At 54.8% G+C, this 16243-nt stretch overlaps 1 protein-coding gene across 1 annotated transcript; it reads right to left on the bottom strand.

Moving 5' to 3' along the window:
- Positions 1-2645: 2645 nt before the first annotated feature.
- On the bottom strand, positions 2646-11722 carry LOC102435110 (phosphatidate phosphatase LPIN1-like). The gene is made up of 3 exons (XM_006108412.3): positions 11660-11722; positions 3599-3799; positions 2646-2879 (listed from the first exon to the last, which is right to left on the bottom strand). Exons 1-3 carry the CDS (start codon positions 11699-11701, stop codon positions 2646-2648), a joined length of 477 nt encoding a protein of 158 aa, XP_006108474.2. The 5' UTR covers positions 11702-11722.
- Between the last annotated feature and the right edge of the window lie 4521 nt (positions 11723-16243).

Below are 16243 nucleotides of genomic sequence, written 5' to 3'. Positions count from 1 at the left end.
CCCCTCAACCCCCCTCACTAAAAGATGACGTATAAAAACAGCCCTTTATCGTGTAGGGTGCGTAAAGAGAGTCCCTGTCTGTGTGTAAAGAGAGCAATAATGTGTGTGTAAGTGGGTTCTGTGTGTAAAAGTGATCACCCGTGTGTCTATAAGATATCTTTTGTTTATGTTGTGTAAGTGAGTGTGTGTGTGTAAGAGAGCCTGTGTGTGTATTGTGTTAAGAGAGTGCACGTGGTATAAGAGAGCCTGTGTGTGTGTGTGTGTGTGTAAGAGAGTGCACGTGTGTATAAGAGAGCATGTGTGTGAGAGATTCAAGTCAAATGTTAAAAGCGTCAGAATCACAACAATATGATGTGAGATGGTGTAAGAGCGTGTGTGTAAGAGAGCCTGTGTGTGTGTGTGTGTGTATGTGTGTGTGTGTAGTTTTCAATATGCAATGAATTAAGTTGTCAATGATAATTTTTAGGGAACCGCTGGCCAGTGCCCCCTGCCGCGCCCCTGGTGCCCGCCTACACAAGAGCGCCTCCGGCAGGTGGATGTCAGGGAGGTAGATATTGGTCCTTCTCTTCACACCAAAAGGAAGACACACACAGCCTGTCACCCTAATAGCTGGCTGGTCATGGTTCTCAGTGTGGGACACGTGCTTGGAGAGTCGCAGCCCTAGGCTGGAAGGAATGGGCAGACCTCTCACCCAGCGGCTCCCAGAACCGAACGAAGAAGAAACAGAGCGAGCGCTGACACTGGGCCCAGAGCAGAGAAGGAAGTTCCCCTGACGTGCCGGAGTCCATTTATTGTCCTCACTAGCTGAGTATAGACAGAGACCCCCAAAAGCTAGTAACCTTTGAAGTCCTAGCAAAGGTCAGGGCTGTGCACCACCCAGTTAATCTAAATAATGGTAGCTGAAGCATCATCCCCACCTTAGTTCACTTAATTCCTTAGATACTCATGTAAATCCTTGCTGATTATTGTTGATTAGATATTCTGCCTATTTCTGGAAATTGTCTGCTGGTGAGCTAATCTGTGTGTCATTGAAACCTCCTTACCTAAGGGCTACCCCAGATCAAATAAAAGGTTGGAGCGGCCTGAGCATCAGTGGAAGTCCTTCTGGACTTGCCCGCCTGGTCCCCCAATGTTTCCAAATTATCTCTTGTCTCTTTTCATTCATCTGTGTGCGGCTCCTCTTCCAGACCCCAAACCCTGAGCCACGCGGAACGTGGGGGGAAACACACCTGACACTGACTGAAAAGGGGAGGGGTGCACCTGTGTGCGGAGGGGAGGCGGCGCCCTACTGCGATCTGGTGAGGAAGGACACAGCTCCCAGTTTGTAGCCGCCTCTCGGGACAGAAAGGAGCATCGCCTGGGACAGAACACACGCTGGCCTCTGGCCCCGTCCCACCCACCGGCACCCTGGGCGGCCAGCCAACAAGGCCCTCTGTGGTCTGCAGCCAGTCAGACCCAGAATGAGATACCACTTCCCACCCACGAGGCTGGCTGCGGTCACACAGGCAGATCACACGCACAGGTGAAAATGCGGACACACGGGGACGCTCACGTGCTGCTGATGGGGATGGAAGCGGTGCAGCAGCCTGGGACAGCAGTCTGGCAGGTCCTCAAATGTTACCCAGTTACCGTGGGGCCCAGCAATTCTGCTCCCAGGTATGCACCCAAGAGAAATGAAAACCTATGTCCATGTGAAAACTTGTACACGAATGTACAGCAGCCAAAGGGGGAAAACAGCCCAAGTGTCCATCAACGTTGACATGAAAGGATAAACAAAAGGTGGCCATTCGCCGCACAAGGGAACAAAGTACTGACACATGCTAGAACACGGATGACCGGAACACATTATGGTAAGTAAAAGACGACAGGCGTGAAAGAGCACATACTATAGGGTCCCATTCACATGAAAGCTCAGAGGAGGGGAATCGATGGAGAAAGTAGATGGGTGGTTGCGTAAGGCTCGGGGGTGGGGAGGGGGTGGTGGATGGGGAGGTGATAACGAAAGGGCACGGAGCTTCTTTGGAGGTGATGACCGTGATCTAGAATTGACTGTGGCAATAGTTGCACACATCTGTGAAAACACTAAAAAACACTGAATTGAGCACTTGAAATGGCTAAACTGTATGGTACGAGAATTATCTCAACAACGCTTAGACATTTTAAAATAATAAAAATAGCCCTAGCCGGTTCAGCTCAGTGGATAGAGTGTCAGCCTTTGGACCGAAGTGTCCGGGGTTCAATTCCGGTCAAGGGCATGTACCTTAGTTGCAGAGTCTTCCGCAGACTGGGCCCTGGTCAGGGCGCGGGCAGGAGGCAACCAATTGATGTGTTTCTCTCACATCGATATTTCTGTCTCTTTCCCTCTCTCTTCCACTCTCTCTAAAAATCAATGGAAAAATATCCTCAGGTGAGAATTTTAAAAAATAATAATAAAATAAAATAATAAAAATACAAGCAATCTGGTCACTCACTAGACAAAAATCGACCACTCGGCCATCTGCGTTTGACAGCAGTACAATCTGTATGCTATGGACCAGGGTTCAGGCCAGGCGATTGGGTTCCTCTGTCCCCCTGGAAACGGTGAGCCCACGGAAGCAGCCGAGCTGCCGAGTCTTGTGGACTCAGCACACAGCAGCCCATCAGGCTCAGATGCCAGGACAGACAGCGCCTGCTTCCTCTGCTGCCACCGTCCGCACCGTCGGGAGCCGGCAGCGTGCTCCACCCACACTCCGCTGTCTCCTGCGCGGAGCGAGGAAGTGGCCCTGACCCCCAGCCTTCCTTACCTGATCGTTATCAGTCTCTTGAACAAAAAAGGCTTCTCCGTTATCTCCCAGCTTCATGTGTAAATCCACAGATTCCCCGTTGATTTCTATGTCAACCTGGAAGAAAAACGCACGTCTCCACATCAGGAAACATACTTCCCCGACCACGCCTCCACACGCGTGCACTTGAATCGCACACACGCCACAGAGAGCTCACAGTTCCAGGTCTCAGTCAGTCAGCCTGGTCCTGCCTGCTCTTCCCCACCCGGGAAATGAGTCTGCACCCGCCCCACACCGCCACCACCGGGAGGCCCAGGGGGGGTTTGGGTATGTGACTTCAGAGGCTGGGTCAGAGGAAAAGGGAGCGTCCAATAGGCTGGGCTCTTTCTCTCTCTCTCTCTCTCTCTCTCTCTCTCACTCTCTCTTTATCTCTGTTTCCCCCCCCCCGGCCCATGCTCGGCAGCCACCATGGGGTGAGGAGCGCCCAGACCACATGGAGGGCCCAAAAGCCAAGAGCCACCGGTCATGTGAGTGACGCATCTCCGGAGGGTTCCAGCCCCGGCCTGGAGACTCCAGCTGAGCCCTGGTATGGCGGCGGCAGACACAGTCAGCCCTGCTGTCCGAATCCCTGACCACAGAACCCAGGAGCTGAATAAACAGTTGGTTTCTGCCACTGAGTTCTGGAGTCGTCCACACAGCCATCGTAACCAGAACAACCTGAGTTCACCGTGTACTCAGTGAACAGCCCTACCCAACAGAGAGCTAAAAACCTGGGCCTACGACAAGCTCCGGAGATGGGAAGCCACAGAACGGGGTCCCGGGGCCCCTGCTCTCACCACTTTCTCTCGGGAGCGCAGCACCCCCATCTTGCCGAAGCGGACGTGGAACGGGGAGCACTGCAGGCTCCCGTTGGGCTGGCGGACAACGATGATGTCGATGCATCCGGACAGGGTGGCGGGGTTCAGGCCCTTGTACAGCTCCTTCACGGTGACAAACACCTGGCCCGCCAACTGCCCCACGTAATTCATGGTCTGAGCCTAGAAAACAGAGACACACACACACAACACGTTCATTCAGGGGAGGCCAGTACCTACAGCCCGTCAAACCATGGACTTCGCGTCCAACCTGGCGCCCTGCCAGCATCGTTTTTCTATTCCCTGGAATGGGCTCCACGCCTACCCCGTTGCCCACCAGCCTCCACCCCGGAGACCCCAGGAGGCCTCTGGAAATACCCGCCATGGAGAAGCAGAGAACCTGTGCCATAATTCTTAACAAACGGCAGGGTCATGGCCCCACCCGGCAACCCCCCCATCCTCAGCCTCTACCCCGGGGCGGCCTTAGCTGGGCACTGAGAATTTTTTAAAGGGAGATACTACTATCCCCCACCTACTGGGATGGCCACAACCTAAAAAGCAGGGAAAGCAAGCATTGGTGAGGACGTGGAGAAACTGGAGTCCACACGCACTGTCGATGGGAAGGCGAAACGGTGCAGCCACAATACAGCACAGGGTGCTGATTCTCCAGAAATTAAACCGAGAGCTGCCATACCGTCCAGCCATTCCAGCTCTGGGTGTACGTCCACAGGAGCTGACAGCAAGGTCTCAGAGAGAGATCTGCACCCCCATGCTCACAGCCACAGGACTTCCAACAGCCAAACGGCGGGGACGCGCCACGTGTCCAATGATGAGAGAATGGACAAATGTGGTCTAAACACACAATGGATTCTCACTCCGCCTTCAAAAGATGGGGGATCCTGGCACATGCTAACCACCGGTGGCCCTTGAGGACATGATGCTGAGGACAAAAGGGAGACACTGCATGAGCTCGCGTGGGAGGCAGCGGGAACAGACAGGCTCAGAGGAACGGAAAGAAGAGCAGTGATTACCGGGCCGAGGGGAGGGGGGAGGAGAGTTGGAGTTTCATGGAGACACAGCTTCTTCCCACGAGACGAGAAACAACGAGAAACGGCTGGGCCTGGATGGAGTGAGGGCTGCCGCAACGTGAATGTACTGGTATTCAGTGAACCGAACTGGGCATGTTTAAATGGTTAAGATAATAAATGTAATGTTATGTATATGTCACCACCATTTAAACAAAATGTAAGGGGATGAGGAAGAAAACTGTATTCACCAAGAACTCATTTTGGGAAGGTGACTATGATTTGGTTAAAAAATGTATTTGGAAGATCATGTGGGCCCAGGAGGCCCAGGGGAGGGTGGGCCCAGGTTCCCTGGAGCTGGGGCTTGGCTGAGGGGTGCAGGACAGGGGGGGGCCAGCTGGGAGGCGACCAGCTCTCCTTCATCCACCCTTCCAGGATGTCCTCTAAACAAAGGAGACACTGAAAGAGCCAGGAACAGACCGGCGGGACGCAGTTCCCGAGTTCCGCCGCCTCGGTTCCCTTTGAAGGAACAGGCTCAGAAAGCCGCTAACTTGATTTACCTGTAGATACGGAGCCAGACAGAGCCCCGAGGGACTCACGCTCACCGCATCACTGCCAGGTTCACGGGGACGCGTGACCAGGCCTGAGGGCAATATTTGTGTTGAAGAAGAAAGTACCTTAAAAGCTTCAAGAGCAACATACTGTGCCCAGCCTGTGTGACCTAGTGGTTGAGCCTGGACCTGCGCACCAGGAGGTCTCGGGTTCGATTCCCCGTCAGCAGTTGTGGGCTTGACCCCCAGCAGGGGCGTGCAGGGGGCAGCTGATGGGTGTTGAGTTTCTCTCTCATCAATGTTTCTCTCTCTCTCCCCCTCTCCTTCCCTCTCTCTCTAAAAATCAATAAAAATATACTTTTAAAGAAAAAAGGGTAACAGAATGGAAAACCTAGCGAACAAAACGAAACGCTTAAGTTTCCTGGTGAACAGCTCCGAGGCGTGCCCCTACCCTCCCCGACTCCAAATCACTTCCCATCGGGGGATTTTCATCTCAAATTCTGGCAAGAAAGAGCTGCTGCGCCTGACAGGGCCTTTACCGCTGAACCGGGACTCCATACCCTGGTTCACAGGGTTTCTCGGGAGAGCTGAGCCGAACCTCGCAAACTCTCCAGACAAGTGGGGGCTCCCCGAGGTGTGGTGTGGGTGTCAGAGTGACTCTCAGAGGCAGGAGCATGGACACACGAGACTTTTTCTTACATGGGCATTTCCGAGCTTGACCTGGAAAATACTACATGTCTGGGGCTACTGCCTCCCGCCAGAACCCCGCTTTTCCAGATAGTCTTCCGTCAGTTAAAAATGACGACAGCACTTACATCAGACCCAAATCACTGGCACAGCAGGAATAAAAACCAAAAGCGCATTTCCACATGGGAGTCCGCCTACCACTTTAATAAGAAAGAGTGTGTTCAACTCAAAAAGAGCCCATTATATTTTTTTAAAAAAAAGAAATCTTACCAAAAGGAGTCAACTATTAAAACTACATATGGGAATTTGGATTCTTTGAGGCCAAGCCCCTTAATCGTCAATTCAGGAACCAGTAGTTCTGCTCACTTACTATACAAGTGGGTAAAAGTGAATTCTACTCCTTTCTCGTTCTCCCGACTGTAACGTTATTGGGGGCACGCTGCCTGGGCAGGCTGCAGCCCGGGACCCAGCGGTGAGACCTCACCTTAGCCAGGGTCAACATGAACGCAAACATCGCCCACTGAACACAGCTCTCAGAACCACCCTTCCCGCCTCTGCTTTCCGTTCTCGTCTCTTCTCGCTACGACCCAAGCGGCTCTCTCCTTCATCCGGACTCCCGCTGCCTCCTCCATGTCCCTCCTCACCTGCGGCCAACCTCCCCCTGCCCCCTGGGTCAGTGCATGGCCTCACCGCCCAGCCAGGGCAGCAGCTGGATAGACGGGAGCTGTCAGTTTGTCAAGTGGCTAGAAGGACCTCATCCACCTCGCTGGAGGGCGCCTGGGAGATGTCTGGGGTCACACCTGCCACGTTTTCTCTAACTATTTCCATGCGTCCTTTGTCTAGATCAGTGGTTCTCAACCTTCCTAATGCCACGACCCTTTAACACAGTTCCTCATGTTGTGGTGACCCCCAATTTCATTGTTACAAATAGAACATAATTAAAGTATAGTGATGAATCACAAAAACAATATGTAATTATATATGTGTTTTCCGAGGGTCTTAGGCGACCCCTGTGAAAGGGTCGTTCCACCCCCCAAAGGGGTCACAAACCACAGGTTGAGAACCGCTGATCTAGATCCTTCAACATTCGAAAGACGGGAGTCTAATCTTACTTCTTTTGTCTGTTAAACTAGGTGCCTCAGGCAGGACTGAATGAATCTCTATGGTGACTGTCTTCCCAACGTGGACGTGCTCTATTGGTTCAGAACAGCAATTCCCAACCTCTCTATCTCCTGGCACACAAACCAACGACTAAAATGCTGGCCAAAAAAGGTATAATTTTGATTGATTTACAAAAAAATAAAAATAATAGTAATTACCTATCCTTTTTGCTCCGAAGTGACTTTTTAAAAAATCAGATGCCTATACTTGTATATAAGGATCTCTGGTACCAATAATTAACCAACCAGATGCAACCTTATGATGCAACGTGACGGATAAAATGTAACTCTGTTATATGACCTGTATGTTATGGTTCGAGGCAGGGCATTCACGCCGGACAGCTCTTGTGCTGGTGGTGTCATTTTTTTTATTTCACAATCTAAGGGGAAAGAGGTCAGTGCCCCTGACTAAATAGTCAGGTATGGCGAGTTTTAAAAAATCCTCGCGGCACACGGGTTGAAAATGGCTGGTTTCGATTGTTACCATGGAAACGGAGGATGCAGGGTCGGAGCTGCCTCCCTCCTCCTCTAGCACAGTGACAACAAATGCATGCTCAGCCTCATGCCCAGCACAGAGGCCAGGCTCGGGGAAGGGTCCGTGCTGAGGTGACGCTCAGGCGGAGCAGGAGGGAGGGGGATGCGGCTCTGTGCTGGGGAGGCCCCGCTTCTGCAGGACCCACGGCCTCTCCGGCGCTAATGAGGCCTGCGGTGGCGACAGAGCGCGATGAGGACGCCACTGGGAGCAAGCGGAGACTCCTGAAAGCAGATTACCCAATGCACCAAGTTTCCACAGCAGCTAACCTTTGCTTCAGCTTTGAAAGAACATCCTGAACCGCAAGGCTTGCCGGCTCCAGGAGAAAACAAATCCGCTGCCTGAAGAGTTAACACATTAAGTGCCCGGTCATTCATTTTTTGTCTTTCCTTCCGGAAGACAAAACAGGCGCTTAACATGTTAAATGTTTGCCTGCCGGCTGCCAGCCCCCTGCACCCAAGGCCTGCCTCTCCCTGACACCCAGCCGGCCACTCCCGGGGTGATCACCACAGGCGATTCCGGGAAAGACGGCAGTGGGCTAGGAAAACCAGCAGGCCTACCAACTAGGAGAGGAAACCGTATGCGAAGGCACCGCCCCAGCACCCATCCCGTGGTGCTCCACACCCTTGACTATCGCCAACCGGGTCCTGGGAAGAAGCCGCTCGGACCTCCCGCTCCGTCTGCAGAGCACTTCCCAGTGTGCAAGCCCTTCGCACCGGGAGCTCCCGGGGACGGGACACGGACCTGGGCAACCCTGCGCGACGGTCAGGACCAGCAGCGCCACCCCGTGTGTCACAGGAACCCGGGCGCCAACTTTGTGTGACGCTCATTCGGAGTAAGTAGCCCGGCCAGGAAGAGGCAGAGCGGGGACAGGAGCCAGGCTGGAGCCCTAGTCCCACGCTGCTCCCCTTGGCACGGCTGCCCCATCTCACTGGCTAACACTGGTACCGATGGGCGAGGCTCGGGTAAGAAAGGCCCCTTGTGTGGCTTGAGGCAAAGAGAGGGTGAGCATCCGGGTCTAAAGGACAACGAACAGTCAGACGTGTCCACGGGGCACCCAGTGCTGCTCGATGGTCACAGGTGGTGAGAAAGCCAGAACCACCGAGAGGCCGTCGGGAGCCGGCGTGGACGGCACAACAGGAGACCAGCTGTGGTCGGAGTCTAAGCCACCACCTGACGACGCGGTTAGAGAGGGGGTTCAAGAATGTGCTGGGCTCCAAGCTTATGGTACTAGGGCAGTGATAGCGAACCTTTTGAGCTTGGCGTGTCAGCATTTTGAAAAACCCTAACTTAACTCTGGTGCCGTGTCACATATAGAAATTTTTTGATATTTGCAACCATAGTAAAACAAAGACTTATATTTTTGATATTTATTTTATATATTTAAATGCCATTTAACAAAGAAAAATCAACCAAAAAAATGAGTTCGCATGTCACCTCTGACACGCGTGTCATAGGTTCGCCATCACTGTTCTAGGGCCTGGTCATAACGACGTCAAGACACCAGCCGGCAGGGCTCAGTGGTTGAGCATCAATCTATGAACCAGGAGCTCACAGTTCGATTCAAGGTCAGGGCACAGGCCTGGTTGCGGGCTCAATCCCCAGTGTGGGGTGTGCAAAAGGCAGCTGATCAATGATTCTCTCTCATCATTGGTATTTCTGTCTCTCTCTTCTTCTCCCTCTCTGAAATCAATAAAAATATATTATAAAAAAAAAGAAAGAAATCAAGCCTTCAACCCAAGCAAGAGCCCAGGGAGTGGGGGGTAAGGGAGGGAAGGGATGGTATGGGGGGGGGGGAATGGGAGAATGGAGTACAGGATGTACAGATACCGAGGCACACCCTCCACCTCCGAAGTAGTTAGGCAAGTCTGGATATGGGGGGAAAGTGCTAGAATTTAAAAATTAGAATAAATTAAGAAAGTATAGTCTCTCCATTGAAACTTGTCAAGACAACACCCCCCACAAAATTCACTCCAAACGCAGTTTAAATTAGAGGCTCATAGGCCCCTTGCCAACAACAGGCCATGGCAGGTAACGGATAAGAGCCGGAAGAGCAGGGACTGCACCCACTGTGGGGCCGGCAGAGGCCTGGGGGTGGTCTCCCCGCCACGGGGGGCCGGCACTCACCCGACCTCCCTGCAGAGGGGGGACTGGATGGGTCTCTGCCCAGGAAAAGCTGGGGCCACGGGACTGTCACCGCCTCGCCACGTGACCAGGAAGTCTGGCTCAGTCGTGGCTCCGACGGGCTATTCTCACGAGTGTTCCATCAGCCGTCCCTCCTCAGGGCCCTTAAAGGTACATTCAAAACGCTCCCCACGAGGACCGGGGTGGGAACACCCTCCTCTGCTCAGTCTGCGGTCAAAGTGTCTGCACGTCTGTCCTCAGAACGAGCATCGCTTCCTGGAGAGCTCTGCTCGAATCCACGGCCGGTGCTCAGAGACACGCACTCCGTGCCACCTCCCTCACAGCAGGTGCTTACGGGACGTGTGGGGCCTGGGTTTAAGGCAGCCGGGAGCTCCCGGACTGGAAACCAACTCCACCTCTGCCCCGCGAGGCCTGCTGTTTCCTGTTATCCGCCGCAGGACTGCACACCTGGGTGCAGGGCCACCGGTGGCCTGACTGTCCCGGCCCAGCCTGTGGTTAAATGAGCTCATCGGGGAAACGTGCAAACAGCCCCTGAGTTCAGCAGCAGCACCAGGCCGAGACCATGTCAGCCAGGAACCAGCGAGATACCTCTAAACCTTTAAACCCACTGTCCACTGTCACAGCCGTTAGGATCGCACGCTGCCCAGGCGGTGAGAATAGCGAGGTCATACCGTTCACTGTCTATCACGGTGACGCAAGGGGTATAGTGTTCCCGCTGGCGGAGCGGGAACCCGAGCTTTAGGTTATGTAACTCGCCCAGGGCCCAAAGCAGGTGAGAGGTGCGAGCAGCTTTCCAACGCAGGTGAGCCTGCGGCCCGTACCGCGGCGATCCTGCAAACCTCCCGCGTGACTTCCCCGTCCGCACTACACATGGGGCTGCACGCACACACACACTCAGTCATGCCATGCAGGAGAGCAGAGCACATGTTCCGTACATGGAAATACACTGACTCCCAGTGACCAGGCCAAAATGACCCACTGCATACATTTCCACGGCTGCGTTTCCTTTCCCTGAGGTGTCTGCGTGCTCCGGGGGTGCCTGAGCTGGCGGCAGCAGACAGCCCGCCCTGCCCTCTCCAGGTGGCACAGGCAGGGGAGGCAGGCATTCGGGTCGGGCATGCTGACAAGGCCGAGCCCTGCCACCAGCTCTCGAGCCAGGGGAAGCCCATGCACCTTGCAGCGCCGGGGGTGGGGGTGGGGGGAGCTCGTTACTTTTGTGTTAACGAAGGGAAGGGCAGAAAGGTGTTGCTGGGAAAGTCTAAACACTCAGGGCTGAAACCTCCGCCCTCCTCCTTTCATCCCCATCCACCTCGTGTGTCTGAAATGGCCTCTGGAGACCGGCGGGCAGCTGGCCCATCCCCACCCCTCCCCTCACGCGTGCATCCCTCCCCTCACGCAGCAGAGGTTACACGAGCGCTCGCCGGGGCCTGGCTCTGGGCTGGGCACCAGGTAAGACTGACTTCTGTCCCTGGAAGCAGAAAGTCTTATCCCTAAACTGGCTCAGTTACTGAACTGAATATCGAGGTCCACCTGTAACCTCCCTAGGAAGCTGAGGACTTTGTTTTGGGAGAGTGAGCAGCCGGTCACCAGGGGTGCTTAAGCCCTTTGGCTTTTAGTGGACGGTTCCTCCTCGAGGGCATGAGAGTCTGCTCCCCTGGGTTCTCCCCGGTCCGCCCAGAAATAGCTCACCCTCCGCCCTCCGGGTTGTCCTGGGGCCGCGGAGGAGAGCAGTGTGGCTGTCCCAGGCCCTAGCACTCTAGGGGGGCGAGGCCAGCCCCCGGCCCAGCCCCAGGAGGATGGGGTGCGGGCTACGCCACCACCCCTGGCTGCTCTCTGAGCACCTTCCAGTCGGTCTCTAGGTCTGGGGTCCAAATCTGAGTCTGACGAACCCGGAGTAAAAGCACACATCTCACTGCCACCGCGCTGGCCCGGACCACGCTCACCTGCGCGGCTATGACGTCAACGCTGGTTTTCATCCAAAGCATTAAAAGCGTGTTCTAAGAAACGCCAAACACGATCTGACTAATAAGACTTGCGTGAAAACGAAACTGGCTTACAGACAGCCTCTCTTCCTCTTGTGGCTTATGTGAACGGCAACAAGGAAGTCTATGCTGCCTATTGTACGTTTACCAGCCGGTGAGGATGATAAATTACGTTTACATCCCAACAACAGGAAGAATGACTTAGATGCAGCGCGATGCAGGGGAACGAACACCAGGCTGAAAGTCAAGGTACCTGCTCTCAACCCACACCTGGCAGCACACCTGGCAGCACCGCTGGCAGCACACACAGCCGCGGACTGGGACTGCGGACTGGGACTGTGTGGGTCCATCAGCCGCTCCGCCCCCTGAGTTCACAGCCCACACACAGGGGCATCTTAAACAAGAGAGCGGAGCCAGCCATACCTTTCGGGATGCGGGCCCTTTCTTGGCTCGCCAGGGTTCTTCCGGCGACACTCGTCCAAAATCAGAAAATTCACCACAAAAGCTTGAGGTGCTTTGAAAAAGCCTGCAGGTCAGACTAAGACCTCCTGACAGAAGTGACGCAGCAGCAAAGCCGGCGGGCCCTGGAGTCGCCACGCCAAAGTCCTGAATGAACGAAGCGGGTCAGGCAAAGCCAGCGCTCCTGCTCATCCCAGCTCAGCTCGGGACCAGGAGGGGACGGCCGCTCCTGGAGATCCTGCAGGAAGGAGGTAGTGGCAGGCGTGCGGAGTGAGTGTGTCAGGACGGAGGGCCCTGTCACCCTGCAGCAGTGGGCGCCAGACAATCAGACTTGCAGGGAGCAGACAGAGTGGCCAGGGTCCCCACATGGGTGGGCGGGAGCGCCCCACGCTGAAGCCAATCAGTACAACTGCCGGCACCTCTCAGATGCGCCAAAGCGGTAGCCACCCCAATCCCCGAGGTCCCAGGAGGGCGGGGCCGCCGACACCGTCAGGATTGGGCAATGGAGGTCTCACCACTTCTCACCTAGTTGTTACATCAGAAAAATATCAGCATTTCGTCCCCAAATTGGCAGGATCCTCCTCCAGGGTTCACAAATTGCCAAGGAACACGGGCTTCTTGAACGAATGCCCAAACTCAAAGCTCCGGCCACAGCTTTCATAACCCACACCGGCCCCTCTAGAACAGCAGGGTCAGTTTAGGATGGCCTCAGCCCCACCCAACAGAAAAATGGGCAAAATGAAAAACGAGTTCAGAGAGGAAGGAAGGAAAGGGAAGGAACCCATCTGGTTAATGCTACATGGGAAGATATTCAACCCTATTCATAATTTAACACATGCAACTCAAAGGGGCCTTGCAGGTGGCCCAAATTCAATGCATTTCGGAAACCCCCAGGGTTGGTGAAAATGGGGGCAGCACACCCACCACTCACTGCTGGTGGGGTAAGAAACAGGGTGAGCACTGAGGTGGGGGGCGAGGGGGGGTTGCGGCAGGGCAACAGCTGTCACTCGGCACCTCCTAGCGCACCCCAGCAGTTCTGCAAGAGCCATATACAGACAGCATCACGGCACTGACCGTGACAGGGAAACGCAGGAACAACGTCAACATCTCCAGGGCTCTGGTTACGTGAATTATGGACCAGCCACACCGTAGGATGGGATATTATGAGACTGTTTTTAAAAAATGGAGAGGTAGCTCCAGGAACTAACATGAAAAGGTACACGTTAGGGGTGGGGGGGGAGTACACAAGTACTTACAACATGAGCCCCCTTGTGAAGAATTACATGTACTCATACCCTGATGTGCACACAAAACTCCTGGACTGGTTCCCATGCCAAGCGAGCTTCGTTCACAGGCCCACCTGGTGCCAGGCCTGGGGGAGGGGAGCCTCACTTCTCATCGCGTGCGTTTCCACCATGCTGGTTCTGATTTCTGAGTGTCGCTTTCTACATGTGCATGGATTACTAAGTCGTAAGGACCTCAGAGAACAGAACCCTCTAACCCGCTCCGTGTCAAGGTCTCCCCGTCACTGAACCCACTGAGACGCCAGAGGGTAAAAGGGGGTCAGGAAGGTCAGACGGGCGCCCGCTCGGCTCCTCCAGCGTTTTGCAACGCTCTGATCTGACAGCCCCATGTGACCCGTGTCCGCAGGGCCCTGCCAAGGAGCCCCAAAGGCCTGGCCAGTGGGTGACGGAGGCGCCTAAACTACCGGGCGGCCGGACCTCGGTCCCGATCCTCTGCTGTTCATTATTTGACCCTCACTGAGCTCCGGGCTTGCTTCCTCTCTTCACACACTGGCCAGAGCCCTCTGCCCAAGTTGGTGTCTTGGTCAAAAAGAATGCCCTGCTTCTGTGACTTTGGTATGACACCCGCTCGCCCACTCCACCCCAGGAATTCCTGGAGGGCTGGGTACCAGCTGGCCGGTCCGGGGTCCTGCCTACACAGACAGCTGGTGTTCAGGTCCCAGCTCCCCGCAGGCTAACCTGTGACCACAAGCAAGTTACTAGCCTCTCAGCTTCGAATCTATAGAATGGGATGGCACTCCCATGGCCCAGCCTCCCAGGACGGATAAGAAAATAAAGTACTTTCCCAGGGGCTTGCACAAATGCCAGCCAGGTGCTCATCCTGTGGTCACAACTGCCTCCAGGCAAAGGCTAGGCTTCGAACTGAGTTCTTGCCTGGCGGAACTTTGCACATACCAACTTTTTTTTATCTTTATTGTTGAAAGTATTACATATGTGCCCTTTTTTCCCCCATCAAGCCCCTCCAACTATTTTAAGTGCACCTTCCCCAAAAAGGCAGGGCAAAGAATACTACTGGCTCCAATGAATACGGAAATATTAGGAGGGTACGCTTTTATTCCCACACGGTGCGGATATATTACTGTTTGTCCAAAAAAAATCGAAGCCCGAAGGCAGCCCCGCCTTGGGCAGCGCTCTGCCGCCCTGCCGAGCTCAGCGGCAGGAAATGCTCTTGCCCAGGAGTGCACCTTGTGGGGGAGGGGGCCCCGTGACCCCATGACCTGTGTGGTTTGTCCCTTTTGTATACCCATGCTGCGTGCCTCGGGAGGCCCGTGCATACAGAGGAAGGTTTCATCAAAAGGACAGGGACTTCCTGGAAACCAGGCACACGGCGTGCATGGACTGTCCTGTCCCAGGAGCAGCTGGCAAACAGGTGTGTCTGGGTCACAGGGCCTGTGGTGAGCTCGCGCGCAGGAGCAGTCGGCTCAGGGAGCCCTGAGTCCGGGCCAACAGCCTGTAGCTTGTGTTTCTGGAAAGCCCCGGCGTTCGGCACCAGCAAAAACATTCTACGTTGTTGCAGGGATCACAAAACTCAGTCAGCGGGCTGACAGATGTGGCGGTGACCACCAGCGGTGGGAAAGCAGCCTGCTCCTGGCCAGCCTGAGCCCCGTCCATTCGCCTCCACCCAACTTCCCGGCGGGACAGGGGACATCTTTCTGCCTGAAGAACCAAGAGATCCTCCGGCCGCTCCCCTGAACCCCCGAGTTCTCCCCGTGCACTGACATCCAGCAGGTTCGCCCCTGCAGTCCGGTCTTTTCTAGAATAGATGAGGGGGTTTTTTTTGTAACTGAGACCAGGATCCCACGGCCAGCTAAGGCCAAACTTAGACTGGAGCCCAGGCCTCAGGTCCCATCCGGGGCTCTGTCCAGGCCTGCGCCACGTGGTCCCATGTAAACAGGAATAAAAGCTCCAAGACAAACACCCACACACAAAAACGCTTGCTAATCAAACAAATGTTGGCAAACATGAAGCGTTAGCAAAATAGGGAACCAAAACATAAACCCCTAGATCTTCCAACATTTCGGTGGGGGGGGGGGGGGGTGTTTATTTCTGGATTACTATGCACTTTCCTCAGGGCTTACTTTAATCCCTGGGGCCGGAATTATGGGGCACAGGTCAACAGTGAATTTCACGGCCATACACACCCCGATAACATAAAAGAAACCCTTTTCAAGCTCATCTTTCCCAAAACACCCCTACTGTCCTGGGTGCTAAAAACTCTCCGATTTAATGCTGCCCACCGTAGGCGTTCACGTTCCCTGTGTCGTGGTCAAAAACAGGGCTGACATCTGCTTTGGCCAGCCACCTACACGCCAGCGCTGTGGGCTGTGGCCCGTACAGTGATTTGCAAAACACTACTCTTCATCCCACACTGTCCGGCTTTCCCCCCAAATAAGACTATTTGCAGGGGCACCTGCCGGGACTCCCTAGGCCCAGCGCCCACGAGGCTGCGGGAAGGGTGCACAGAGGCCTGGCAATCGGGGGACCGCTGCCACCCGAGGACCCAGATTCCAGCCCGGTTCGCCGCCGCCCCGCAGCTGCATGACCTTGGGCGTGTCGGCCTCAGTTTCCCCAACTGCACAGCAGGAATCTTAACCCTCCAGGGCACATTCGCATGACAGTCCCGGGCAGAGGGCAGGGGCTGCTCGCTGCACAGAAAGAACCACCTCTCCTGCCGCCATCAAGGGGCCCCCCCCAGCCAGGATCCCCGGGTCTCGGATCGCGCCGCCTGTCAAAAGAACGAGGTTAGGTACATACCCTCGACAGATATTATGAATATGTAACT

This window comes from Myotis lucifugus, unplaced genomic scaffold (assembly GCF_000147115.1).
Source record: "Myotis lucifugus unplaced genomic scaffold, Myoluc2.0 scaffold_2242, whole genome shotgun sequence".
Lineage (NCBI taxonomy): Eukaryota > Metazoa > Chordata > Mammalia > Chiroptera > Vespertilionidae > Myotis > Myotis lucifugus.
This window is presented reverse-complemented; position numbering and strand designations above follow the sequence as displayed.